Below are 27,470 nucleotides of genomic sequence, written 5' to 3' on the forward strand. Positions count from 1 at the left end.
GCCCACTGATCTGGCCCAGCGATAGGAGGACCCAGGGACCCTCTGCCAAGCTTGACTAGGAAGGGACTAGTCACCAACTCAATCCCTACCCCCAAGGAACAGACCCCCCAAGGGCGCCAGTGACATCTGCGCCACAAAGACTTCATGCCAAAACTGAATGCTGAAACCTCATGCCAAAACTGAATGCTGAAACGGAATGCTGAAACTTCATGCCAAAACTGAATGCTGAAACTGAATGCTGAAACTTCCTGCCACGATCGATTGCTGGACTGCTGGGGATCAACCAGGTACTAGCGCGGTGACCCCTGCGCTCCCTGACCTGGCCTGGGATCCCCTGCGTCAGTCCCACGCTGAGCACTGAGTTCGCAGTCATCGCGCTTAATTTGTCACCCCCCCCTGGCGCGGGGACCAGAAGCGCGCTCACCGCCGCGGCCCGGAGGCCAGATGTTGCCCTTCATCGAGCCGGGGCCCGCGGAGAAGCCGGGGGCCCCGTTGCTGCCGTTGCCACCGCTGCCGGGGTCGTGAGAGGCCGTGAACCGTCCCCCGCCGTGGAACGCATCAACTGCGGGGCCCGAAGTGGCGAAGAACGCCTGCAGCAGTGAAGACCCCTAGGACGCCGAGATCAAGGTAACCCCCGGGGGCTGGGAGGTAGCGTGGCCGTGCGGAGGCCTGGGACTCACCCCCCTGTTCCCCGGGACGCTTGGGAAGGACCCGGTGTGCCCCCTGTCGATCGGGAGCGGCACCGCGCTCTGAGACTCGAGATCCCCTCCGTGGGATTCCCTTCTTGCATCGGAGACTCTGATTCCCCTCCGAGGGATTGCCCCTTTGCCTCGAGACTGCCGTGTATACGGAGACCGCCTGCTTGAGGCCTGTTAAGTACGAGTAGCGCTGGGGTTCACAAACTGCTCGGAAGTGTTTAATGCTTGATTATTACGAGTAACACTATGATCTTAGACTCTGCTCAAAAGTGTTTAATGCTTGATTATCATGAGTAGCGCTGTGTTCCTAAGTTCTGCCCAGAAGTGCTTAACGCCCGATTATTACGAGTAGGGCTATGTTCTTAGGCCCTGCTCAAAAGTGTTTAATGCTTGATGATTACGAGTAGCGCTATGCTCTTAGGCTCTGCTCAAAAGTGGTTAATACTTGATTATTACGAGTAGCTCTGTGCTACTAAGTTCTGCTCAGTAGCGCTTAATGCCTGGTTATTACGAGTAGCGCTGTGATCTCCAGCTGAAGCACGAGTGGTGTCATGAGTAGCGGTAAGCCCGCGAAGTGTGCCCTGAGTCGCTACTGGTTCTCAGGTGTGGCGCTACGATTCCCAGTCCCGTTTCACCGCGCTGATCATTACCAGACGCTGTGCGAGGTGCCACGGCGGAAGGACGCACTAGAGGTGGGAGGGGCACAGCGCCAGGATTAACCCCTGTGTTTACCGCTCCCCCCAGGTTCGCCAAGTATTACCAGTGAAACTAAGAAGAGGGGCTCAGGAGTCTGATGCTAAGGTATACAGGGGTGGCCTATTGCCTCCTAGTGAATCGCTGGTGAATATAATGCTGATGTATTCAGGTACTGCCTATGGCACCATCACGAAATACTGGTGAATCAAATGCTAATGTATTCAAATACTGCCATTGTCATCTCATGAACTGAATTTGCATCTAACTGCTTAGATAAACTTGAGTTATTTGCATTATTCCTACTGTGTGGCGTCCCTGATTGTGTGCGTTTTCTGCTTCAGAGGATGTGTGTGTTGTATGGTCGCTTTACACATAAGCCTTTTTGTGCCCAACCGCTCGAGTCACGTTACCCCCTTAGGGCTTGGTGACCCCAGGTCTTACATAAGTAGAGTGAGGTATTTTGGGTCTTTGATTGGTCTTTGTTTTGTTTCTTGTCTGCATTTCAGGCATTTGTTTTTGATGAGCTATTCGAGTATCAGTGCATAGGGTTTGGAGGAATGTGTTTTCAGTGGAGTCTTAACTGTCCTTCCGTCTCTTTGAAATCTGAAATTTGTTTTAGGGGAAAACATTAAAGAGCCTTTCCCCTCAGGTTAGCTGTAAAAAATTAACTGAAGTGTGAACTACAATTACTGCGTATTGTAGACAACAGTAGATGTCTGGCTGCCTTAACGTTTGTGTGAGTAATTATTGCTTAAGGTGATGTATCGGTTTCTCATTTTAGTTTCATTTAAAATATTCCTTTATTAAAAAACAAAACAAATTGATGCCATATAAGCTACTTATTACTCTGTTTAAAGAAGAGTGTTCTCTCTATTTGTAAAAAAGTTCAGAGATTTGGTGCCGAGGCGCATTCCGATTATGGAGCCTAAAGATTATGATTAAGTAACTTTTTTATTTTATCACTTCTAAACCTACAAAGCTTACTCTGGTATTGTGAATTCTCCTACAAGCAGTAACTGCAAGTTTGAGTAGGCATGCAGAGACGTCAAACACTGAAGTTCTCTTGCCTGGCTGAGCTTGTTGCTATTATCAAAACTTCATGATGCCCCACCTCTTTCATAGAACAATGCATATTTATATTATTTTCAGTGGCTATATGAATGATATTTTCTTTAAATGTCTTCTCTTTTTGCTCAATCTAGCACAAGATCACCTCAGGAACTTTCTCGAGTACAGTCTTCAACATCAATCAACAGCTCTTCTTCAAGTTAGTGAAACAATGTGTATTGTTTACCGATGTTTTGTAAATGTTAGACGTTTCATATCTGTATCCTAAAATGTAATTTAATATTTTATTTAGGTCATCTAACAAAGCAATATGGATATTCTTCATGTTCACATCCTCTCACTCATCAGTTATCTTCAAATGTGTACGTAAAATTTATTTTGCATCTCTAATGTTGAACCCTAACAATGAAATTTAGTTTGATGAAGAGGAATTTATTTTCCCAATGCCTCCATTTTGTGCTACTTTGATAGTGATAGGATTGTTTGTTGTAAGTTGTTTAGTACAGTTCAGTACAGTACAGTTAGTTCATTATTTTTTTTTCCCAAAATTATTACTTATTTGTTTTTAAGCAAATGAATAAGGGGATGCGGCCAGCGAAGGTGGCTGACAGGACGTGCCCTTAGGGAGCTCCATCTCCCTGTCACGTCATCCTGCAAAAGCCTGTCACATCCTGCTACATTTGGGACTACCATGCCGGCTGATCCTGCAGCTGCCCTTGGGGCGTGAGGGATACCCCCGCCGCACTCCCAGGACCATAGCTGTTGGCACTGTGTGCTAGGTGGCCTACCTCTACTGCGGCCTGGGCCTGACCCTAAGGCCCCGAATCTTCATGACTCTTGACCCGGCCGGCCTGGTGCCGGAGTTCAGGGACCTGCTCTGAGTTCTGGGTGCCCCTGCCTGATGGACTCAAGACCTGGCTTCTGACTCTTTAACTGATGGACCTGCAGCATCCGTCTACTTTCCCCTCTGGCATGGTAGAGGGCTGGGGGTCCCTGCCTATGGTGTTGCTGGACTCCTCCAGTACACCTCTTGTTGGCTGTGCTCCCCCCACCGTCCCCACCCCAAACCAGGTTCCAGGACCCTGCACAATTCAGGGGACTGCGGCGGCTACAGAGGTAGCCCGTAGTGTAGAGATGGGCCCTATTGGCGAGATCGGGGGAACTGCCGCTCACCTTACGCTGCCTTTGAGTGATGTTCTGGTGGTCACCGGCATTGAGTGAATGGTGCTGGATAGCTTGCGGCCTATGCAGCATTGAACCCAGTGGTATGGTCATCGATTGAGTCTGGGCAGGGCTCGAAAAATCATAAAAATTTTACTAGACCTGCAGGTATAGCAACTTTAATAATCTAATCGACCTACCTGTAATGTACTTGACCCGTGAACTGATCCTAGGCAAATATTTTGTCTTATGGAGCCGCCTTTTCTTTATTATCACATAAGAGTGCACCTTCAAATATGCAAGTTCACTATTTCGGCTGTACAAAAAAACTATTTTTATTTACTAGACTAAATGTTTTCTCCATGTATAACAAGACTTGATCTCATATATAGGGTACACATGATCCCTGGCTTGCCTCTTAGTTTACTAATGGCGTCCTCATACGGGCAAGAGCAGTAATAATTCCCAGTTCATGTTTAAAAACTCACTTTTCATAAAAATATTACCAAATTATGAGGTGGTAGTGCATTGTCATTTACAGATAGTATATTTTCCATTGAAATGCCCACAAAACATTCCCAGTAACATGCCGTTTTACTGATAATAGGTGCATAAACAATTTTTGGAAATTGGGTTTCAGCAAAAATATTTAAAATTTGCACATCACCAAGTAAAGTCTTCTGATTTGTTTTGATCCTATAAAATATTTTTTTCACCACAGAATTACAAAAATGGGTCTTCAAAACTAGTAAAATATATTTGAAATGTTTGAACAGTTCACTTACCTATTTCAGTGGTGTGTTAGAAAAGAGCTTGACATCTTACAGCCTTTCATTTAACATGCTTTGCACAGTTCAACTGTCACACAGTTTACTTTACAAAATCCTCTAACTGAAGTCATATAAAGAAAAATAAATGTAATAAGATAAGCTGACTTTTTACCTCTGTCTCTGAAAGCTAGCAAATGTTACATGAAAACAAGATTTAATGGCATTTTTAATGCTCTTTCACTTTGTGAGCAATATAGATGCCTTTAAATCTTGTTACATTTGCTCTGCTTTCAGAGACAGAGGTCAAAAGTCATTATGTCTTCCCTGAAGTTAGAGGATTTTCAACTCCCCAGAAAGGGCCAGTAGTCCCTAAAAATAGCTTGTCCTGAATAAATCTTGCTCGAGAATGTGAGTGGGAGAGTGGATTTTATGAGCCCTCCCAGGGGCCCATGCCTAAATTGGTGGGACCTGGCATGGAAGAGTGTTGCACTATGCGACCCATGCGTGATGCGTACCTGGCCCTGTTAGTATTTTCTGCTGAGGGTTGGGCGTGCAGGCTTCTAGGAGTGCCCTCCTCTGCTGGGCTGTGTAGTGCTTGAACATTCGCTGGTGGGGTATCCCGGGAGCACCGTGCACCACCTGCCTCTTCTCCTCGACTGTCAGCCCATCCCATCTTCCCAGCATACTATGCCCTGGCAGAGGCCTCCCTGCAGCGGCGGCCCTGATGTTTCGTCCCAACACTGAGTGACTGCTGTGGGGCTCATGCGCTGACCTTTTAGTGGCAGGGGGCGACAAAGGACACCGGCAGTCTCACTGGAAAGCACTCTGGGACATGCTCATTGGGCTCCATTCATAGTCTGTCTTGTTTTTTCTAATTTTTGACCTGCCCGCTGCACTGGAAAAGAAATCTTATAGAACTTCCTACTGTTGGTCTGCCTCAGGGACGAGTCCTTATGAGCGCCCCCAGATCTTTATACGATGGGGAAAGACAGGCCTCAGAGGCAGCAGCAAGGGAATATTATCACCCAGTATACCACTCCTCGCCAAGCCACCCACATAATCGCCCGTCAGGGAGCGCTCATGTTCCCCGGTACACCAAGAGGGGCCCTCACCTGCAGCAAACCTGGAACCAATACTGGGCTTGAGGGTGGCCCTGTAGAGCCAAATAGCGAGGGTGTCTATTAAGGTGAATTTGTTATGGGTAGATCTTTGTGTCATCACAAATGGGTTGAGAGAGTCAAATTGTTTTGAGTGCCCAGAAGGTGCCTGAACCTGGCAGACAGATTTGATGGGTTCCCAGTACATCCCCTTAATGATTCTAAAACATTTCACACTTGTGGTGGTCGGCTCGGGTGCCTCCACTCGGGTGGTGGTGACAGGCTGGTGGAAGGTGGTGGCAGGCACATTGTGGTCCGGAACGATGGCTCCATGGATGTTGCTACACCCTCTTCCCAGCAAGTGGCGTAGACAATGAGTGGGGATCCTCTGTGGTGGCAGGGCCTCTGCCGCTCCTACCCAAACTGATGATGTTGTTCCCACCACGGTGCCACACTGAGGGAGGTCGGAGGGTGTTCATGCTGATCCCTTTCAATGTCTGGTAATAGGCTGACTGCTACCCCAGGACTCAAGAACGAGGTCTTGAGAGCCATTGTTACTGGTTTGCCAGGAGGTATGTGGAGAGCGGCCTACCCAGGGCTTGGGTTGGTCATTTTGTGGGGTTGTTGGCATCTCTGCTCTCCTGATGACTTTTCTATAATGCTGCTTCTCCGATAGTGGTGTGAGGACAATTTATGGGTCTGCCAGTTGCCCCAGGGTGCTGTTATGTGGTTGGCTATATATGCGTTAGTGAATGCCATTGAGCGTGCAACTATTATTAAGACAGCAGGGTGTGGGGTTGCCGTGAGTTGGGTTGTGTCTGAGGGAGTTGGGTTGCGATGCTGTAAGTCCTGACTTATCAATATTTGTGGACCTGTTTGTGGTGGTGGTTTACTCTTACATGTGGAGGAGTGTGGCTCAATGGTTAGAGCGGCAGACCCTGATGCAGAGTTCTGGCCCGAGACCAGGGTTCAATTCCCGCCTCGGCAGGTCTTGGGCTTAATTTCCTCGGACCCGTTAATTCTCGCCTCGGTGCCTATTTTAATCATGGGTCCCATGCTGCAACTCTGGGCAATAGCTTGCTTAACCTCCACAACGGCCCCAACAGCGCTAGGATGCCTGGCCTCACCTTGGGGGTGCCCAGGAGTGGGCACTTCACAGGGAAAGGCCAGGAAGAGTTCCACAGCGGTATATATACAGCGCCTTGATACCCCCTTGGGGGTGATACGTGCGCTATATAAGCACTACTACATTTACATTTACATGTTGTGGTGTTTTTCGTTGCCATTATTGCCATTGTATCACAGGGAGCGGGTAGATATGATCTAGGTCGCTTCATTCATACAATGAGTAAGATGGGGACTTTTAAACTCCTCTCTTGGAATGTTCGGGGGTTGGGGTGCTATTAGAAATTATACAGGGTCCTCTTCTTCCATAAGCGGCGCAAGATAGTTATTGTCTGTCTTCAGGAGATCCATCTCTCAGATGAAGAAGCTGCTAAGCTAGCCCAAAAATGGAGGGAGCAAACGTTCTACGCTAATTACTTGACGTTCTCTCGGTGTTTTTATTTGGTTTGCGCCAGGAGTCCCCTTTGCCCTTTCTTACTTGGAGGCAGATGTGAGGGTTCGCAACCTTCTGGTACAGGGAAGACTCAATGGGGTGGAAAATAAAGTTGTCAACTCATATGAGCCCAAAATAGATGACGAGAGCTTCTACCCGAAGGTGCGGGATTTTGTTTCGCTGGCCATGGGCTCACATGGTGCCTTCGATAAACACCCCCCTCAATTTAATACCATTCATCTACACACGGTACACAAAGCAGCATTGACCTTATTTTGCTAACTGTTTCACTTAGTTCCAGCACTATTGCGGTTTGACACCTGACTCGCTTTTTTTCCAATCACGCCCCTGTTTACTGTGCATTGGGATGTAGGGGGTGCTGGGGGGGGGAGATGGGGAAGGGGGAGGCAGTCCATGATTGCCATTGACCTGGATGCTATCGCTACAGATCCTGAAGGATTCTGAGCTTAGGGAGGGTCTAGCGAGTCCACTGACCGAATTCTTTAGGATTCATTGGACTACATCCAACAAAAACGTTGATTCATGGTCGATGTCTGGGTCTCTCCTGTTGGGTGTGCGTACTCTACAATGCGAACTCCTTTTGATGGAGGACGAGTTGGCGTGTATTCAAGGCTTGCCACCTGTGGGTGCGTAGGGGCACCGGGAGGAAGTATTAGCACAGCGGCGAGTTGCCATGATTAGAAATACACACTCAGATCTTATTGTCAACTTCTGCACCGGGAGGGTGACAGAACTGGTCGGCTCTTTGAATAGGATCTTCATTGAGAGACCCCTGGACCACCCATTCTTCACCTGCAGTCTCCCCAGGGCCAGGATGTCTATACTGAGGAGGGCATACCTTTAGCACACACTTGGAGCAGGTATATCATAACCCATTCCCACCTAAACCAGAGCGTATGGCGAGACAGATTTCTTTTTTTTGATAACCATTTTATTGATTTTCTGAAGAAAGCATGCAGTACAAATACACGGTCCATTTAATATGCAATGCATCTAAGGACATTACACCCCACAAGGCTGCGCAACAGTGTGTAGTAAGTAGACGGTGAAGCTTGGTACCCACCACATACCCCAGTTGTCCAGACAGTTGGTTAATCATTGATCGCCCCCACCCATTTACCCCACACCTTGCGGTACTTCTTGGGACAATCCCTAGCCTCATATACAGAACGTTCTTACGCGGCACACCAGTCTACCCCTCTGCGCCAACGTGACAGAGAAGGGGCCATCGGATTCAGCCAGCACTGTGCAATGTCTCTTTGCCACCACTAGGGCTGTGTTGAGGAAGAGTCTATCCGCACGAGAGCCATCCAGTCCCTCGGTAATGCCCAGGAGTATATTGGTGGGGTTAAGAGGCACCTCCCATCCCAAGATCTCATTGAGTTCCCCCAGCACTGATTCCCAATAGTGTGTGATGGGTGAGCATGACCATGCCATGTGAAAGAAGTCCGCGTGAGGGTGTGAACATCGCGGACAGGACGCCTCCGGGCAAAGGCCTGCGCGGTGGAGGCGCAGCGGCGTGAGATAGGTAACGTGTAAATAGTATAGTTGTACCAATCAGAGGCGCGCTGAGACAGTAATTAACTTAGGAGTCATTAGAAAGCTGCGCCAGTCAGAATCATCTAAGGACTCAATCCGACCCTCCCACCTGACTCTGAGCTGCGAGAGTGTGTTTGGGGTATAGGTTGTGAGAGAGCGGTAAATACGAGAGACCCCCCCCTCTCCCCAAGGGCCATATGTAGATAATTCATATTTACCGACTCATAAATACCGAATTTTACCGATTCGATATTTATGAATCGGTAAATAGTATGTAGGTAAAAATTCGGTAATTATTACCGAATCGGCAATAATCGGTATTTATGAATAGGTATTTACCGATTCGGTAATAATGCATCCCTTCCCATTCATTCCTATGGGCCTGGTAAATACCGAATCGGTAATAGGGGAAGCATATACATGGGTGGCATGGTGTCACATTGACACCCTGTTGCACCCCTGAATCGTGCACATGTGGCGCACATAAGGGCATGTATGTCTGCCACATGGCACTTTTTAAATCAGCAAAATATAGCTTTTTGAAAGGTATTCGTTATTTATCACCAACCTGTATTTGGTGGTAAATACCGAATCCTGAATACAAAAAATCACTCACTTGAGTGCTCCCTACATATGATGTAAGGATTCGGTATTTTACTGAATCTGTATTTTATCGAATCGGTATTTTACCGATCCATTACCGATTCGGTAAATTACCGAATCCTTAAATCATGCCTCCTACATCTCAAATGCCTAAATACCGGTCGGTAACGGGATATTTACCGAATTTCGGCCATTACCGACCGGTATTTAGCTACCTACATATGGCCCCAAGTCTCCATTCAGAACCTGAGCCTCCGGCGGGCTGTAGTCAGGCAGGGCCGTGCCCTCCGGGACGTGCGACTGGACGGCATGACGCAGCTGTAGATAGCGATAGAACTGCGAGGAGTGTAGAGAGAATGTATGTTGTAGGTCTTGAAAAGTGCGGATGTGTCCCCCCTTCCAGATGTCCCCCAACTGTGAAATCCAGATCAGGTCCCATGCCCTGAAGCCGTATAACCCCACCACCTCTCGGAGCCGGGCACCGTGCCAGAGCGGAGTGCATTGGGTCAGTTTCCCAGTCCAGTGATTGTGCCGTAGAGATGCCCACCAGGCCAGAAGGGCCCGCGCGTGATCTCTGGTAGTGCCCCGGAGATGGTGTTACCATACAGCATCCCCTGAATACTGGGCAGACCCAAGGTGTGAAGCTCCAGCCAGTAGGCCAGGTCCGGCGAGCCAGTTTTAATCAGGACGAGCAATTTTAAGGGCCTACTTGCCCTTTTTGGTGAGTAGGATGAGAAAACTGACTTTTGACTTCTGTCTCTGAAAGCAGAGCAAATGTGATAAGATAGCAAGATTTAAAGGCATCTTTATTGCTCACTAAGTTAATGATCAATAAAGATGCCTTTAAATCTTGTTATCTTGTCACATTTGCTCGGCTTTTAGAGACAGAGGGCAAGTACATTACAGTTAGTTCGAGTAGATTTTTCAAGTTACTAGACCTGCAGGTCTAGTAACATTTTTGGGATTTTTCGAGCCCTGGTTATGCCTTTTTGGCCTCCTTGCCTCCCCTGTAGCTGGGAGGGGTCACGATTAATAACTTGTATTCTGCACTTTCCATAGAGGAGATCCATAAAGTTCTGGCGCAGCTCCCCGAGGGGAAGGCACTGGGCGATGACGGCCTTCTTGCTGAGTATTAGCAGTCTTGTGCATCTGTTTTTTCTCAACACCTATTGGAAGTCTGCATGGAGGCTGGGGACTTAGGGATGCTCCACGTGAATATGCAGGAAGGCTGCATATCCACAATGCTAAAGCCGGCTGTCGGATGCATCGGACCGGTCTGTCTATCGGCGTACTCACTATGATCAATACCGATACTGAAGTTCTTTGAAAGCGCTTGTTCTGGGGTTATGCCTGGTGATCCCGCAATTAATTCACAATGATGAATGCTGCTTCATACCTGGGCGCAGTACTAGTAGGAATTTACAACAATTAATGCATGTGTACCATAAGGTGGAGGGCAGGGAAGAGGAGTTGGCTTCGATACCGTTGATTGACCCTACCTCATGCGTGTGTTGGAAGCAGTGGGTTTCGGGACGTGTTTTCACAATTGGGTGCACATCCTGTATACGGCTCCCACCACCATGGTACATGTTGGTAAGTTGTGCTCTGCTGCCTGGGTAGGAGTACATGCCAGGGCTGCCTGTGGTCCCTCTTCTCTTCACCATAGCCTTGGAGACCCTGGCCATGCAGATCAAGGTAAAGCACCTGGTTTCCCTGTATGCTGATGATATGCTTTTTCATCTTTCAGCCCCTCAGCGATCGCTTCCTCTTTTGCTGATCTAGATCTATTTTCTTCTTTCGAGAGTTGCAAGGGATTAACATCAATCACAGGAAGTCACTAGTGTTTCCATTAGGGTCTTTGGTTGATCACACCTCAGCCTCTCTGCCAACCATCTCCCTCAGGTGGGTAACAGACAAACTGCAATATCTAGGAATGGTGGTGGCCCATACCCCACAGAAACGTTTCCAATATAGTACTGGGAGGTTTACGCAGGGTCTGCATTCCTTGGTAAAGTTCTGGACTCCCTCTCTCGGTTATGGGTTGGTTGGCCATCTCAAAGATGGTATTCTTACCAAGATGCCTGTATGCAATGCGCCATTCGTTCGATACTTTGCCCTGCATGATGTTCCTGAGGATGCATTCTCTCCTGACCTCCCTGATATGGGCTGGGGGACAGAGTAGGTTTGTGAGGTAATACTTGTTTAGGCCCATGGAGGAGGGCGAGCTGCTGGTTCCAAGTCTTGAGCATTACTCTCTGGTCTCCCAGGTCCAGCATGCTGCACATTAATGGCAGGAGAGGGAAACTGGGAGAAATCACTGTTAATGAATGCATTGAGGAGCTCTTCCTTTCCTCAACTCTTGATGTCTGGTGGTCGGGATGTAGTGCCGGTACCGTATCTTATTCGACATACAGCCTCCCTGTGGGAACGAACCATTTGTGTGATCTTGGGGAGGCCACCATTCGCCAGGGAGTTCACCTTCTGGGATCTGCCGGCGTTTAGGGTACTGTCAGTGTCTGTAGTTGTCTCGACCTGGAGGAATGGTGGCTGCGAAATGCTGGGGGATCTGTTCACCAATGAGGAATTTGTTACATTTGAGGCAGCCCAGGAAGCATTCCACGTATGGCAGGGACAGTTCTTGCAGTATTGCCAGTATTGCAGCTATAACTAAGGAAATTTGGCCTGCTTTCCCATAGACTCCTGCCAGGTCGGGGTGGCAAACATGAGAACTTAGTAGAAGAGGAGGTCCTACTTAACAATAGAGAACAAGGCTCCACATTCATTGGCTGTGTTCAGATTCTGAGAATGAAAGTACTAAGCCTATTATTTTATGACCTTTGAGGCATCATATTTTAAACATTTCAAAGATGAACTCATGGGTTACCAGACTTCTGAATTTTGTTCAGAGATTTTTAGATCTATGGGTTAGATTTCGTAAATTCTGTTATGGTTTCTGTTAAAGGGCATTGGGGCCCACCCCTCCAATATCCAGAAAGTTGAAAGGCTCAAAAGCAATGCTAAAAGTTCCTGGCAGCCTGTTCCTCATGCTAAGCCTAATCATGTATTAAGGCTCTGAAAGACAGCCCACTGCACACGTCTCGCGTTACCTTGTCACAGCCCACAGACATAATAAAAGAGAGGCTGCAGCAATTAAAGACTGGTGCTTTTTGTCACAGTGCAATAGAAACAGAAGCCTTTGTGGTGCTGTCGTCTCATTTTCAGCAGTCCATCTTTAATGTTTACTTGACACATTGCTAACCTAGGGAGTTCTGTTGTCTGTGTACTGTCGATAGGTACTGTTGGAAAACATTTAACATTGGGCATGTAGTACATCTTGCCACAGGTGTCATTCTGACTGCACATATAAATGATATAACCCCTCTCCACCCCAGCCTCCTGTAGGAGAGATCGACTGGCTCACATTGGTTCTTAGCAATTTTTGATGGATCTTTTCGCCTCACCACCTAAAACTTTCACCAGCTGCCACTGTGCAAATCAACTATTTTTTAAAACGTTACTTTTTCAACAGTAGTGCATATATGGTCGTTGTGATGTAATACATTATTGTTATATTACAGTTAAAATCTAGGCACACTGATGTAGTGTCCTTGTCTTAAATTTAGATTGTTCAGCTCTTTAGAGATAATTTCATAATTGTTCAATACATTTCTGTTTTACTTTCAAAGCATGAGGACGATTTACAGAGTGAAACAGTAAAATGATTAGTTCATTCTAGTCAAACAGGGCATTGTTACAATACTAGTGGATCTAAACGTTGTTGCATATGTGTTTACTTATGATGGGTTGGGTAAGAACTCTATTGGGTAAACATATATTTAGCAATATTTTTTTCTATTATGCTCAGGAAATATTTCAAGGCAGATTGAAGTTTACTGATTAAAAATGGCATATGTGCAATCACATTCAAGGTGATTATTTCTGTAAACAGACAGATGAATGTTCAGTTGTTGCATGGCTCAAGTTAAATGGCTAGCCTCTGTAGTGTGCTAAAATGCTATAGTTCCTTAAGATGGGCAAATCTACCAGACCTGCTCCAGCTATTGTGCATTTCAAAGCCGTGAAAGCATGTGATGAACATCAATACGTTGTTATATGTATTTTCGGTATTGCCTATTTTGTTAGTTATTTTAAGAACATACTTTCTTCCCTTTTTATATTCAGTATTTCAGCTCCGCCACCATCTCGACTTGCTCCTTCAAGCACTGCAAACAGTTCTTCAGGTTAGAGAATGACTGCTCATGTTACAAATGTACTATTTTCATTTATGGTTAATTAAGCACTCATTTAATTTTATGTTTACATTAGGTCATTCAGCAAATTTTAATGGATTCTCTAAGTATTCACTTCCCCTTTCTCGGCCAGTGTCTTTGGATGTGTACGTAAGATACATTTCATATTATCTTTGTAAAAGATATAGTTAAATTACAGTTTAATTACACTAAACTCACATTTTCTTTATATTTAAATACATCTAGTCTTTCTTATGGTAAAAAATGCCTTCAAATGTAAAAAAGTGCCTCAATACTGAAAGCTAAATTATATGCTATGATCTATTTTATCAGTAATTGTACCACATAATATGTTGCTAGGGCACTTGACGGCATACATTGAGAGAGGTATGTACTGTATTGAAACTATGGGGCCTATTACGATGGAGATTGGAAAGCATCCGACCTTCGGTTTTAGGCTTTCCGACTCTCATCGTCAGTTTGTTCCAACCAGCTGTTTATGTATCAGCCGGTCGGAACTGAAACTGGCTGGTCATTCTGGCTGGCTTCCGACAGGCTCAAGAAACCCATCCGCCAGTCTCAGAACCGGCAATACCAAAGGGCGGGCCTTTCCACCCTTGGTATTACGATGCACGGTTTCCTGCATGCTTTCCATGCCGGCCTGTATGACATGGAAAACATGTTGGAAAGCATGTTTGGGGGCCCCCAGCACAGCCTCCTTGTATGTGCGTCCTTCAGTTGGGGGCTGTGCGGGCACCTATGGTGCCTCCCTGTTGATCCCGGCACATCTTGAGATGCCTGCCAGGGGGTGCAGAGATGAACAACACCTCCCATTTTCCTATGGGAGCATGTATTACGGCCATAATGCATGCTCCCATAGGGAGATGTCAGAATGCGACCGAACAGTGAGGCCACATCCTAATAAGGTGGGTGGGACCGCCGACCGGAGGCCGGTCAGTCCCATTTTAGAGACGGTGCGTCCGCCCGACATCGTAATCGCCCCCCAAGTGTCAGTGTTTCTCTCCTTATATGAACCTAAAACTTGTAATATTGAATCAAGCATTGACAGTGCCAGTAGGTGTGGCTCACAAATGTAAATGCCTCTTCAGTCACTGGTGACTTTAGGCACTCAGTAAGAAATCATAGATGCACTCCATCACTTATTCTTGAGCCCATTGATTCACCCACTGACTCGCTTTTGAATTCACCCACTAACTGTTTACAATTATACACACAAACTGTACAAGCATTTACAAGATCAATTAAAAGGAAGAAAAAATAAAAATACAACTTGCTACTACCTAAAGCTGTTGGGCATATGCTGTCATCAAAACATACCAATAACAACTAAAAGAACATTGGAATGTTGGGAGCTATACTGAAGGCAATGGAGTAGCTCCGGGTTTATAATGGCTGGTGGATGCCCAAAGCTCCAACATTCCAATGTTTGTCTTCATGTTTCTCCCTTTTTAATTGGGAACATTTTTCCGTTAGTGGATGCAATGCTCTAATAACCTTATAGTCCTCTGCCTCGGGCTATACTAGGTGTTAAAGGCCCTATCCCTTGTTATAGCCCTCGCCTGTAGCTCAGGCGTATAACCCAAGTTCAGGGCCTTTAACAACTGGTATAGCCCTCAGTAGTGGGCTATAAGGCTTTAACAGAGCACTTCCACCTACTACACTCCCTGCCCACATTCTCACCCACATCTGCCTCAATGTACTTCTACCCGCTATCTGTTCATACCCTCTTCTTCCACCAATTTTCTACCCACTGCAGCATACTAAACCCCATCCCTAGACCGTTTCACTGCCCCAAATCTTTCTTACATACACTAATGTAACTCAACTCAAGACTCCTCTACATTACTTCTCCCTCTGCTTTACACACATCTCCTAAAACAAATCAGAAATGTAATACTCAAAACTCCTCTCCATAAGTTTCCACTCCCAAATACACAACCTCTCACTTTCCACATAGTACCAATCACGCCCAAGCCCCTTCATCATCCAACACCATTACCAACCAGACCACCCGAAAAGATTACATACCTCTTTCCTGATTTGACATCTTAATCACTCAGCACAGCACATCACAGACCCACTCCTCCAAAACTCTTATCAGTTGTTGAATTTAGACCACTTAAATTATACACTTTGCTGTGTCATCACCACTTACTCATACCCCATCCACCTTCAATAAACCTAAATGAAAGACGGACATTACCAGTCATTCTAACTTTGCATTACTTCTACAACGTTAAGAACAGCACACAACTTAATGTCAATACATCACCAAAACGGAATCATACACCTACTCCAATGACACAAACACAATGAGTTATACTCACCGTCCCAAAAAGAATACATTGTATCTCTAATAAACCTACTTGAGCAGGTCCATGATTGGGAGAAATGAACAATCCCAGCACCATCAGCCCCACTTACTACTTCCTCATCTTCACATGCACAAGGAACACATCTCATCCAGCAATAACCTATCTACAAAGAGCTCATTGAGGACACCAGTTATACGACAGACACAATCCCTTCCTTCAGCCAAAGAAAGATTCAATTAGCAAAAGGAATTTAAACTTCTTTAAGCTAGTATGGAATAGAAAACCAGACATACTGTTCATTACAGAAACCTGGTTGGGAAAAGAGAAATGGCTTCAGTTTTTTAAGAAGCTATCCCTTTTCAATATCGAGGCATTACACACAATTACTGTAATGCTCAGATCTCCCCTGGACCAAGGTATGTACCGTCACTTTCCCAGAGAGGGAATATCAGTTCCAAACTTATGGAATATAACATATACACAGCACTTCCTAAGGTGGGCAAACTTTCAACACTCCCCCAAAGGCAAGGCAAGAAAACAATATATACACAGCACTTCTCTAGAGTGAAACATACTTTGCACATCACTTGCCAGGAGTAGAACAACTTCCTATAACACAATTAACTTCTAGAAGGGAATTCACCCATCCTTCTACAACAGAATACTTGGCCAAGAAGAGTCCACACCTCCTGCTAAAAGACAAATTGGTATATCTGGGATGTATTTATTAGTAAATAGCACCACACGGTAAGCCAAATGCACCTATCATAGCAGACTCTAACATATCAATAGTATAATTGAAACACAATCAAGGTAAACATATATGTAGAAATATATATGTATGGATATAAGAATCAGAAAATAAGAAGGAAAGGAAAGAATCAGTAAGGAATCGAGAGACAGTTAGTAGCAGAGACACCTCACCTACTGCTCCATCATTTCACCCCACTTTGCTAAAGGGGAGTCCATTGCTTGAACCTGGCGAAAGGTCAAAGGTGACATCAGCCTCCACTCTTCCATGACAACACGTCTGCTCCACGGCGTGCACTTCCACCAGGCCAGTGTAGGCTCCCCTTTTAAATACAAATTCATACACAACAAAGCTTCAAGCCTCGCCCCCTCGTTCTCATGAGAGCCCGTACCAGCCTGCTCCAAGGCCACTGTATCGGTTGATCAGGCCTTTGCTTTCGCTCCGAGACAGACCATGTACATTCCTCTGATAAGAACCAGTTCTCTCTAGTCAGTACAGTGTGAAAAACAGGAGGAAAGCAAAACATGCCCTCTTCTTCGTGCAGGCACAGAAAATGGCTTCAGCATGAAAATGGAGTTAGTTAAGCCATGCACACAGAAAGGCCCAAAGAAAGATGAAATTGAAAATATGAAATATTTCAAGGCAGATTGAAGTTTACTGTTTAAAAATGGCATATGTGCAATCACATTCAAGGTGATTATTTCTGTAAACAGACAGATGAATGTTCAGTTGTTGCATGGCTCAAGTTAAATGGCTAGCCTCTGTAATGTGCTAAAATGCTATAGTTCCTTAAGATGGGCAAATCTACCAGACCTGCTCCAGCTATTGTGCATTTCAAAGCCGTGAAAGCATGTGATGAACATCAATACGTTGTTATATGTATTTGTTAGTTATTTTAAGAACATGCTTTCTTCCCTTTTTATATTCAGTATTTCCGCTCCGCCACCATCTCGACTTGCTCCTTCAAGCACTGCAAACAGTTCTTCAGGTTAGAAAATGACTACTCATGTTACAAATGTACTATTTTCATTTATGGTTAATTAAGCACTCATTTAATTTTATGTTTACATTAGGTCATTCAGCAAATTTTTATGGATTCTCTAAGTATTCACTTCCCCTTTCTCGGCCAGTGTCTTTGGATGTGTACGTAAGATACATTTCATATTATCTTTGTAAAGGATATAGTTAAATTACAGTTTAATTACACTAAACTCACATTTTCTTTATATTTAAATACATCTAGTCTTTCTTATGGTAAAAAATGCCTTCAAATTTAAAAAAGTGCCTCAATACTGAAAGCTAAATTATATGCTATGATCTATATTATCAGTAATCATACCACATAATATGTTGCTAGGGCACTTGACGGGATACATTGAGAGAGGTATGTACTGTATTGAAACTATGGGGCCTATTACGATGGAGATCGGAAAGCATCTGACCTTCGGTTTTAGGCTCTCTGACCCTCATCGTCAGTTTGATTATGTATCAGCCGGTCGGAACTGAAACTGGCTGGTCATTCTGGCTGGCTTCTGACAGGCTCAAGAAACCCATCCAGTCAGAACCGGCTTGTATTACCAAAGGGCGGGCCTTTCCACCCTTGGTATTACGATGCACGGTTTCCGGCATGCTTTCCATGCCGGCCTGTATGACATGGAAAACATGTTGGAAAGCATGTTTGGGGGCCCCCAGCACAGCCTCCTTGTATGTGCGGCCTCCAGTTGGGAGCTGTGCGGGCACCTATGGTGCCTCCCTGTTGATCCCGGTACATCTTGAGATGCCTGCCAGGGGGTGCAGAGATGAACAACACCTCCCATTTCCCTATGGGAGCATGTATTACGGCCATAATGCATGCTCCTATAGGGAGATGTCAGAATGCGACCAAACAGTGAGACCACATCCTAATAAGGTGGGTGGGACCGCCGACCGGAACCCGGTCAGTCCCATTTAAGAGACGGTGCGTCCGCCCAACATCGTAATCGCCCCCCAAGTGTCAGTGTTTCTCTCCTTATATGAACCTAAAACTTGTAATATTGAATCAAGCATTGACAGTGCCAGTAGGTGTGGCTCACAAATGTAAATGCCTCTTCAGTCACTGGTGACTTTAGGCACTCAGTAAGAAATCATCGATGCACTCCATCACTTATTTTTGAGCCCATTGATTCACCCACTGACTCGCTTTTGAATTCACCCACTAACTGTTTACAATTATACACACAAACTGTACAAGCATTTACAAGATCAATTAAAAGGAAGAAAAAATAAAAATACAACTTGCTACTACCTAAAGCTGTTGGGCATATGCTGTCATCAAAACATACCAATAACAACTAAAAGAACATTGGAATGTTGGGAGCTATACTGAAGGCAATGGAGTAGCTCCGGGGTTATAATGGCTGGTGGATGCCCAAAGCTCCAACATTCCAATGTTTGTCTTCATGTTTCTCCCTTTTATAATTGGGAACATTTTTCCCTTAGTGGATGCAATGCTCTAATAACCTTATAGTCCTCTGCCTCGGGCTATATTACTTGGAGGTAGTTAAGCCATGCACACAGAAAGGCCCAAAGCAAGATGATATTGAAAAGCAAGATGACATGAGAACATGTCAAAAGCAAAAGTCAGCACTGCCATAAAGCAAGGTAAAGTCAGAAAACATAATGACATTAGACCACGTCAAAGCCAATAGGTCAAAGTCATAATTCACAAATAACATTATACACTTAATCCCTCAGTATCCAACATTGAGCACATGTGTGCACCATCATCCACAACACTGCACCTCAACATCCCATACCTTCTATTCTTGGCAAGAGTATACTACTAAAGGACAGCAAGATTACACGACAGAAGAGAAGCAGGCATATGCAAACCCATCCTATATTAAGGCTAGGGTAACATAACACACTTAAAATCAGTTAACATGGTGGTGGTTGAGGGTCATCATAGGGTGTCAGACCACAAAAGTGGCTCATTTACTACAGTTACGAAGAAAAGAAAGGAGCAGGACTAACAACTATTTGTTTTGTTGTTTAAATCTGTTTTATTGTGTTCAAATAACTGCGTACACATTTATGGTACATGCAGTGCTATTAACAATCATACAAGCATTTAACACCCTGGCGGTCCAGTAAGTGTGCTTCTGGCTACACAGTCTTTGGCGCCGTGGCCCAGCAGTACATATGTACGCATTTGAGATATTCCACAGAATAACATGCATGGTATGTTTAGTTGGTCCAAATAAAAGAAGTTTCGCCATCAAAGCATGTTTCCGCCAGTGTCCAACAAAAGAGGATAACTTAGGAGAATAAGGGGAAGGATGGAAGGGCCCATAGAGGTCGTCGCTTGAGGCCTAGCCGTGACCAGTAGTTGTCGTAGGCGCATGCATTGATACCAAGAGAGATGAGAATAGTATAGTGAAGGAGTGGGTGGGTAGATAAAGGGTCTCTCTCCTATGTTAATGTGGGTGGCTTCACTCTGAGTGCAGGTCCTCATGGTAGTAGAGCGTCTTGAAAGTGCTGCAAAGCGCGCAAGTGACGGGGTGGAGCAGCATTGTTCTAGTTTAGACAAATGTAGTAATAAGGGTTGCCATACCTGTGTGAATTGAGTGTCAGTATGTGTGATGCGGCTGGTTTAGAGCTCCACAGCCATGATGTCCCAAAGGCAAGTAATTCACGGCAAAGCTGGCGGGGTCAAAGGTTTCTTCCAATGCAGGATGATAACCTGTTTGGCTGTGGATAACACGCCAGTCAGTGTGTGTCATAGCTTTGAGAGTTTGGGGTCGGATCCCCAGAATAGTTACCTTCGGTGTGTTCGGGATGGGAAACCCCACTATGTCTTTGATCTGGCTCAGCACCTCCTTTCAGAAAAGAGTTACAGTTGGGCAGGACCACCAGATGTGGATGTAAGAACCTGTCGGAGTTACAGCGCCAGCACAGGGATGAGGAAGTGGGGTCATATTTTGGAGCAGGACTGGTGTATAACTACTGCGGGTCATTACTTTGTAAGCCGACTTCTGTTGGGTGATGCTTCTGTATGTCTTAGGAATGTCCTGCCACAGCTGTTCCCATTGCTCTGGAGGGATGTCACCTGAGGTGTCAGTCACATTGCCGTTGATAAGGGTGGAGGGGTAGAGAGTTGGAGTGTTGTAGGACTTAATATGTGCGTGAAATCAGCCATCAAAGAAACGCACTAGTGTCTCGAAAGACGTAAGCTGGCGCGTCGCCCCTTGTGTATTAGTGGGTGTATGTAGCCAGTGTCGGAGTTGGTAGTATTGCAATTGTGCCTTGGTGGGGAGGTGGAAATCTTGTTTGCATTGGTCAAAGGACTTAAGGGCTTCCCCCTCAAAGAGATCACTGATCATGTGGCATTCACCTTTCCTCCTATCCCCCCCCTTCTCTCCCCCACCACCAAGCCAGAAAGGAGTTGGGTTGTAATGCCGGAGGAAAGTTGGGGTTCTGGGCCAGTGGGGTATTTGGGGAGGGGAAAGAGGTGAGACCCCTGCTTGACAGTAAGTTTGTCCCACATGTCCAGGACTGTTCTTGTGGGGGTAGCGATTTAGGCACTATGCGGCTTTGATTGCCTTGGTAACGAGGCCAAGTCCCAAAGAGGCCTGCATGTCACCGCTCTATCCATATGAAACCAATGTTTCTCGCTTTCGCTAACCACCCACTCCGAGATGTAACGCAAGTGTGCTGCTCAATAGTAGACAAGGAAATTGGGACAGGCAAGCCCCCCTCGAACTTTTGGCAACATTAGTATCCTATTGAAAAATCACGATCTGCCCTTGCCCCAAATGAAGGCGTTCACTTCTTTCTGGAGTCTTACAATATCCATTTGGGTGATAGGCATAGGGAAAGTTTGAAAGAGGTAGAGTACCTTCGGCAATATTGACATTTTCACTGCGTTGAGACGACCAAGTCATTATGCAGCACCTTAGGTCTTCCCTAACAGAGCGCCGGCATTCCGGCCAGTTTGCTTGTGACTATGAGGCCAGTGAGGAAGTCTCATTAAGACCCAGGTATCAAATCGAATGGGCAGCCCAATAAAACGGGGTGCGGAAACATAGTTCAAGGACCTCCTGCGGGAGAAGTGTTAGATTCAGCACCTGCGATTTAGCTGTATTGATTTTGAGGCCTGAGACGAGCTCAAACGTGTGGAGGAGTGAGATTAGTGAAGAGAGACAGTCTCTGGGGTTGGTCAGGGTGAGCAGGATGTCATCTGCAAATAGTGCACCCTTGTGGTCATCGCCATATAAAGGTATGCCTTTGATTGTGGCGAATCGACGGATGGCGATCGCAAGGGGTTCTACTGCTAGGGCAAAAAGTAAAGGGGATAGTGTGCATCCCTGTTGGGTGCCCCTGTAAATATACACGGGGGCAAGGAGTCCGCTGACCCTAATTTGCGCCGAAGGGGCAACGTAAGACGCTATATTCCGGGACACCATGACCAGTCCAAGCCCAATCTTCTGTAGAACCACTGTGAGAAAGGTCTAATTCACCCTATCAAACGCTTTCTCAGCGTCAAGAAAGATGAGACATGTCAGGATATTTCACCGTTGGACCTTTTCCACTAGGTGGCTATATGTGGGATATCATCCGCCCCTTGGGGGTGGCGCATGAATCCCACCTGATCTCGTTCTATCAGACTAGGAAGATATGGCTCTAATTGGTTTGCCAGGAGTTTGGTATATATCTTGGTATCTATGTAGAGGAGCGAGATAGGGCGATAGGATGTGCATAGTGTCCGGTCCTTACCTGGCTTGGGTATAAGAACCATCAGCCGTAGTCATCATGGGGGTCAAGCTGGTACTATCAGAGAAAGAATGGAATAGACTGAAGAGATAATCTTGAATTTGAGGTAAAAACAAGCAGTAAAAAGGAATCGTAAGTCCATTGGGGCCCTGGGTTTTACCTACCGGGAGGCTTTTCAAAGCCCTTTGGAGCTCGGCCAGTGTAAATGGGGACTCTTTATGCATGAGGGGGGTCAAGAGGCGACCATGAGCAGGAAGCAAGGAAGGGGCCGGTCTTCTCCTGGGACGTTTCAAATTAGGGCGAAGGAGAATGTGTGGAATGCCCGCTGCTTATCATTTTCAGAGGTAGCCCACGTGCCCTCTTCGTTTTTGTAAATATGGGCATGGGATACACATGCACAAAGTCGGAGGGACAGCAAGGAGCTGACCTTGTTTCCACCTTCGTAATATTTTTGCTTCAAGGTGAGAAGTGAATGCTCTGCTTTATTTACTCGAAGCACCTTCAGCTGGCCGCGAAGTGAGGGCAGCCGTTTCTGGTGCTGCCGTAATGCCGCTGTGTGGTCTAGTCGTTCCAGGGCCTTTGTCCCTGGATAGCCCTGCCTCTGCCAACCGAGCCTCCAGGGTCTGGACAATTGCAATGGAGGTAATGGTACAACAGATGGTCGCCTTTAAGGTGTACCACAAGATGTCTGTCGGTATCGGGCATGCCATTCATCTCAAAATAGGCTTGGATTTCTTGCCGTATTTCTGCCACAATGACCTGGTCACGCAGTATGTGGGGTGGGGACCTGCAACATGGTGAAGGGTCGCGCCGATGCCTCCCAGGGGATCTTAAGATGTGCGTGGTCCGAGATAGAGATATCCGAGATTTATGCCAACTCTAAGGTCCGAATAAGTGACTGCGATATAAAAAAGTAGTTGATGCTGAATACGAGCGGTGAAAATGATTGTTTATATGGAATAGAATAAGAAACAGTATGAAAGCCCTGCCCGGCTGCTAGGAATGTGGTGCGCATGTTATCGGGGATCTCGCTGTACGTGAATGCATAAAGAGAGGGGGGTGATACTGTGGGCGGTCACTCTTGCCCCACAAGATATACAGTAGTGTGTAGCTGATGATAGAGCAAGGCAATAATGAAAAGGTATAACGCTTGCAACCCCCAGAGACTCCAGGGCCTGGGAAGGAAAGAGGGAGGACGCAATCCAACAATAACAAAGACAATAAGGCCAATGGGTCTGTAACGGTCCATTCAAGTCCTGGAGTGCCCCTATGGTAGACACCAGGGCCACTTTGAGGAAGTCACTCCACCTGGGTACCAGTTGAATGGGAAGGCTGCGTTCTCCCTACCCGGCAGCCGGCCCATGATACCAAAGCGGGGTTGGGTGGGAGTCCCCCTTGGGACCTGGCATCGCGTTGAGCTAATTCCAAGAGTGGGGTATTATGGAGGGAGAGAGGTAGGGGCCAAGGGAGAGATGTTGGGGCCCAGCTGGCTCTCTCCCTTAGTGACATAGTCCAGCCTGCTGATTGTTCCACACAGTATGCCAGTTTAGTGTGCAGGCAAGGAGGTTGTCAGATTATGCCACCTGGACCAATGGGGCCCCAGAGATGGGCAGCCTCGATTACTAAGATGCACATGGGGAGAGTGCAGTTGAGGCAGGCAGAGAGTGAGTCGGTGACTGGGTGCCACCCAGAGATCATAGGTGTTGTATGATGTCTTGCTTTGCCTGTAGTGTCGAGTCACTCCCATACTGAGCCTTGTTTCTTGGATGCTGTACAGTTGTCCACTCTGGGCTGGGTGTTTAGTGAGGTTGGGCTGGAAGGACTGGAATCTGCCGAAAGTTGAAGTTGCTGCTTTGCCTTCCGCAGGGATCTGATAGACTTGCTCCTGCCCTCCCAAGTAAAGATCAGGACGAATGGGTGGCCCTATTGATATTTAACATTCAGCTCTCTCAGCTTGTTGTACCTTCTCTGTGAAGAAGTGCACCTGGGTGAGGATGTCCGTTACTAGGCTAGGATTGCCACGCAGATGCTGCGACCCAGCGAGCCCTGGCCAAAGTCGGTGGGGAAGCGTCGTCATCGCCCCTGACAGCCTGAAGGAGATCCACTGAATAGGTCGTGATGTCCTGCCCCTTCGCGCCCTTAGGGACACCTCTAATGTGGAGATTGCTCTTCCTACTCCCGTTTTCCAGGTCCTCTGGTTTTATTTGCAGTGCTGTGTGTTGCTTTTCTAGAGCGGTCATCCTGTGCCACAGGTCCTCCTGATCTTCTGTCCGACTGTCAACAGTTCGCTCAAGATCGTCCACTCTGCCTCCGATTTCTGCCACATTGCGCTTTAGGTCGTGCAGACCTGCTTTAAAATTTGATTTGAGGGAGCCAATGTCTGCCTTAATTTCTTGCAAGAAGTTGGTCATGAAGGCCTGCGTGAGGGGGCTTGCCGCTGGCCCCTCAAGGGCAGGTGCCAACTGGGGATCTGGTGGAGCCACAGTGGGGGGCTGTCTTTAGCCACATGGATTGAACTTTAGCTTCTCTAGTGGGGGCCAAGGAGAACTCTTCATGTTCATCTTGGATTCCCCCCCTCCCCCGGTACTCCCAATGTGGGCATCTGGGTCCTGGGCTGGTGGCACTGTGTTGTGTTTACAGTTCAAGCATGGGCCCGACCTCCGGGGCCTAGAGGATGAAGTAGCCCAAACCTCCCCAATGTACTATATCCTGTGGCTCAATGCCCCAGCGCACAGAAGAGCTATCCAGATGTAGGCCCCAGCATCACCTCAGCTGTCCGGGCCGGGGACAGGGCAGGCAAGGAGATCCCAAATATGCCCCAGAGTCCAATCCAGTCAATACGAGGTAGGCACCTGTATTGTGTAGTCTGGTGGAGGTATCTTAGCACCGCCTGGCCGGTGGAGGCGGATGATGTTTCTCCAGCTGGCTCCCAAAACTGATGGTTGCAGGACCCACAAGGGCCAGAACCCTAGCAGGATCCCGAGGGACCAGAGACCGATCTCCTCCCACATGTGATTGACTGGGAGAGTGTACGCGCTGCCCGACAGTGCAGCCGATCGCCTCTACTACGCTCTGATGGGGGGGGAGCCCCATGCAAGGCCAACCCATTCCCCTCCACGCTACGTCGACAGCAGGTCCCTCCGGTTTCAGAATCCCGGGGTCCGTTGCAGTCCAAGCAGGGGCCGGGAAGGATTCTGATCAACGTTTTTCCCCCGCCGAGGTGAGCAGCTAGGCCCAGGCACCAATGAGGAAGGGTGCGAGACTGGCCCTCCAGTGTCGGCAGAAAGGTAGGCGGGCCACTGGCTCAGCCCGCTTCAGTCCCGAATCGGCCCGCAGGGCCCTGATGGGTGGAAGTGGTGGAGCACCGCACACCATACCGTCCGGCAGGCAGGCCGCTCTCAAGTTCTGGCTAGGCGGTGAGCGAGGGAGCTGCGTCCAGCCCCCTTCCTTGGCCATTGCTCTGTGCCCCCATCCCCAGAGCTGCCTGTAGCGCCTGACCCTAAGATGGCGGGTCCGGCGGCTCTCCGTCTCCGGGCCTCTGCCTCCCAGCCACTAATTCCGCTCTAAAGGGTCCCGGGCGCCCGCGGGGCAGGACAGCTGGCAGGCTGAGTATTAGTTTAGAGTCGGCATCTGTCTCTCAGGTCCCAATATCAATGGAAACTGTAGGGGCGGCTGCAGGAGAGTGGAGACACCGCAAGGTGCGTCCTACTCCATCTGCAGCCCGACCACGCCCCCAACAACTATTTTTTAAGAATACCATATCAGTCGTCAAGATTAAAGAAGTTAACAATACAAGGTTGTGAATTCCCTCTTACTTGAGCAAACACAGCTCCTATAACTTCCTCTTGCTTTGAAAATCCCCACCTGACAATGGTGCTTTTATAGATGCTTTATTTATTTTTTGCGGTTCTATATAGCACAAATTCTATCGGAGGTATTGGAGCGCTTTACATGAGCACTAGTTGTGTTACACAAGGATACATTCATTTTTGGATGTCACAGCAGATTAATTGATTTGCCCAGACTCCTAGGATGTTGAGCCAAAGCAGAGGCTCGAACCTGGTTCCCTAGCTCCTCAGTCGGCTGCTGTTCTTGTCGTTATGCCACATCCTCTTACACAGTATCAGATCTAGCAACAGTACTGTCTTATAAATGTATATTTGATGACAAAAGCATTTGGTTCGATAAACCAAATAGGCCCTCAGCCAAATGCCATTATGTTAGGATTAAACACATACAATTTATAACAGATCATTCTGGACCCATACACGTAGGAGGTCGAAAATTTTAATGCCAAGGCGCAACTGACCACTGTTCAACAAAGTTCCCGAGTCACTTACACTGATCATCAAATCATCACCTTCTCACTTGAGGTTCCTAAAAATGTCACCTTAATCCCAACATCCTGTATCAATTTACAGACCTTGAAACAAATTACAGAAAAATGATTTGGGTTCTCACCTGACGGTAAACTTTATTGGAGACAATACGTTCAGTTAAAAAACAGACTGGTTTGGATGCTCACAGCATTTGACAAACTAATTCCAAAGGGAACTTCAAACAAGGCAAAACGATGGAGGCTTTTTGGTTGATTGAAGAGTTGAAAAAGATAAATGAACAAATCTCAACACACAAACTGAGATGGCTCAAATCCAAGAACCCTCAAGATTTAGACACTGCTCCTCCTGGGATCTGTCAATCCCGAACTGCAAAGGGAGCCCCCCCACCTCAGGAAAAGGGTCACAAGCGACCCCCCCCCCGTAGTTCTGTGTGGGCAGTTCCCATGTCAGTACTGATTTGCGGAGGTGGCCCTCTGTCTAGAATGGCACAGTTGGTGAAAAATAATGGGTTGGAATTCCACCCAGAGTGATTGCCAGTGGTTTAAAGTATTTAAAAGCAGTCTTGGATGACATACAAAAGAGTTGACAAAAATTGTGTAGTTGCATTACTACTCCTGAAGCTTTTGATACAGTACACAATGATTCCTTAATTCTTACACTTAAAGAAATCAGTATAGTATTGTATTTTCTCTTACCCAAACAGGTCTTACCCGAGTCATGTATCGCTTTTTAGGCCGAGCCTAGGCAGCGTTCCTGTGCTGTCTGCAAGACCTGCTGTAATCAGTAAATGGAGTGTAATCCCGCCTGCTGCTTGTCATTGGTTCACTCCTG

General features: G+C 46.8%; 1 protein-coding gene across 1 annotated transcript in view; it reads left to right on the top strand.

The window, feature by feature from the left end:
- RNF212 (ring finger protein 212) overlaps window positions 1-27,470 on the top strand; it is a 466,382-nt gene that overhangs the window by 198,510 nt on the left and 240,402 nt on the right. The window contains exons 6-9 of the mRNA XM_085643156.1: window positions 2,597-2,661; window positions 2,755-2,824; window positions 13,394-13,452; window positions 13,538-13,607. Coding sequence (XP_085499282.1) covers window positions 2,597-2,661; window positions 2,755-2,824; window positions 13,394-13,452; window positions 13,538-13,607 — 264 coding nt within the window. The remainder of the gene's footprint in view (window positions 1-2,596; window positions 2,662-2,754; window positions 2,825-13,393; window positions 13,453-13,537; window positions 13,608-27,470) is intronic.

Source organism: Triturus cristatus, chromosome 2_2 (assembly GCF_964204655.1).
Source record: "Triturus cristatus chromosome 2_2, aTriCri1.1, whole genome shotgun sequence".
Lineage (NCBI taxonomy): Eukaryota > Metazoa > Chordata > Amphibia > Caudata > Salamandridae > Triturus > Triturus cristatus.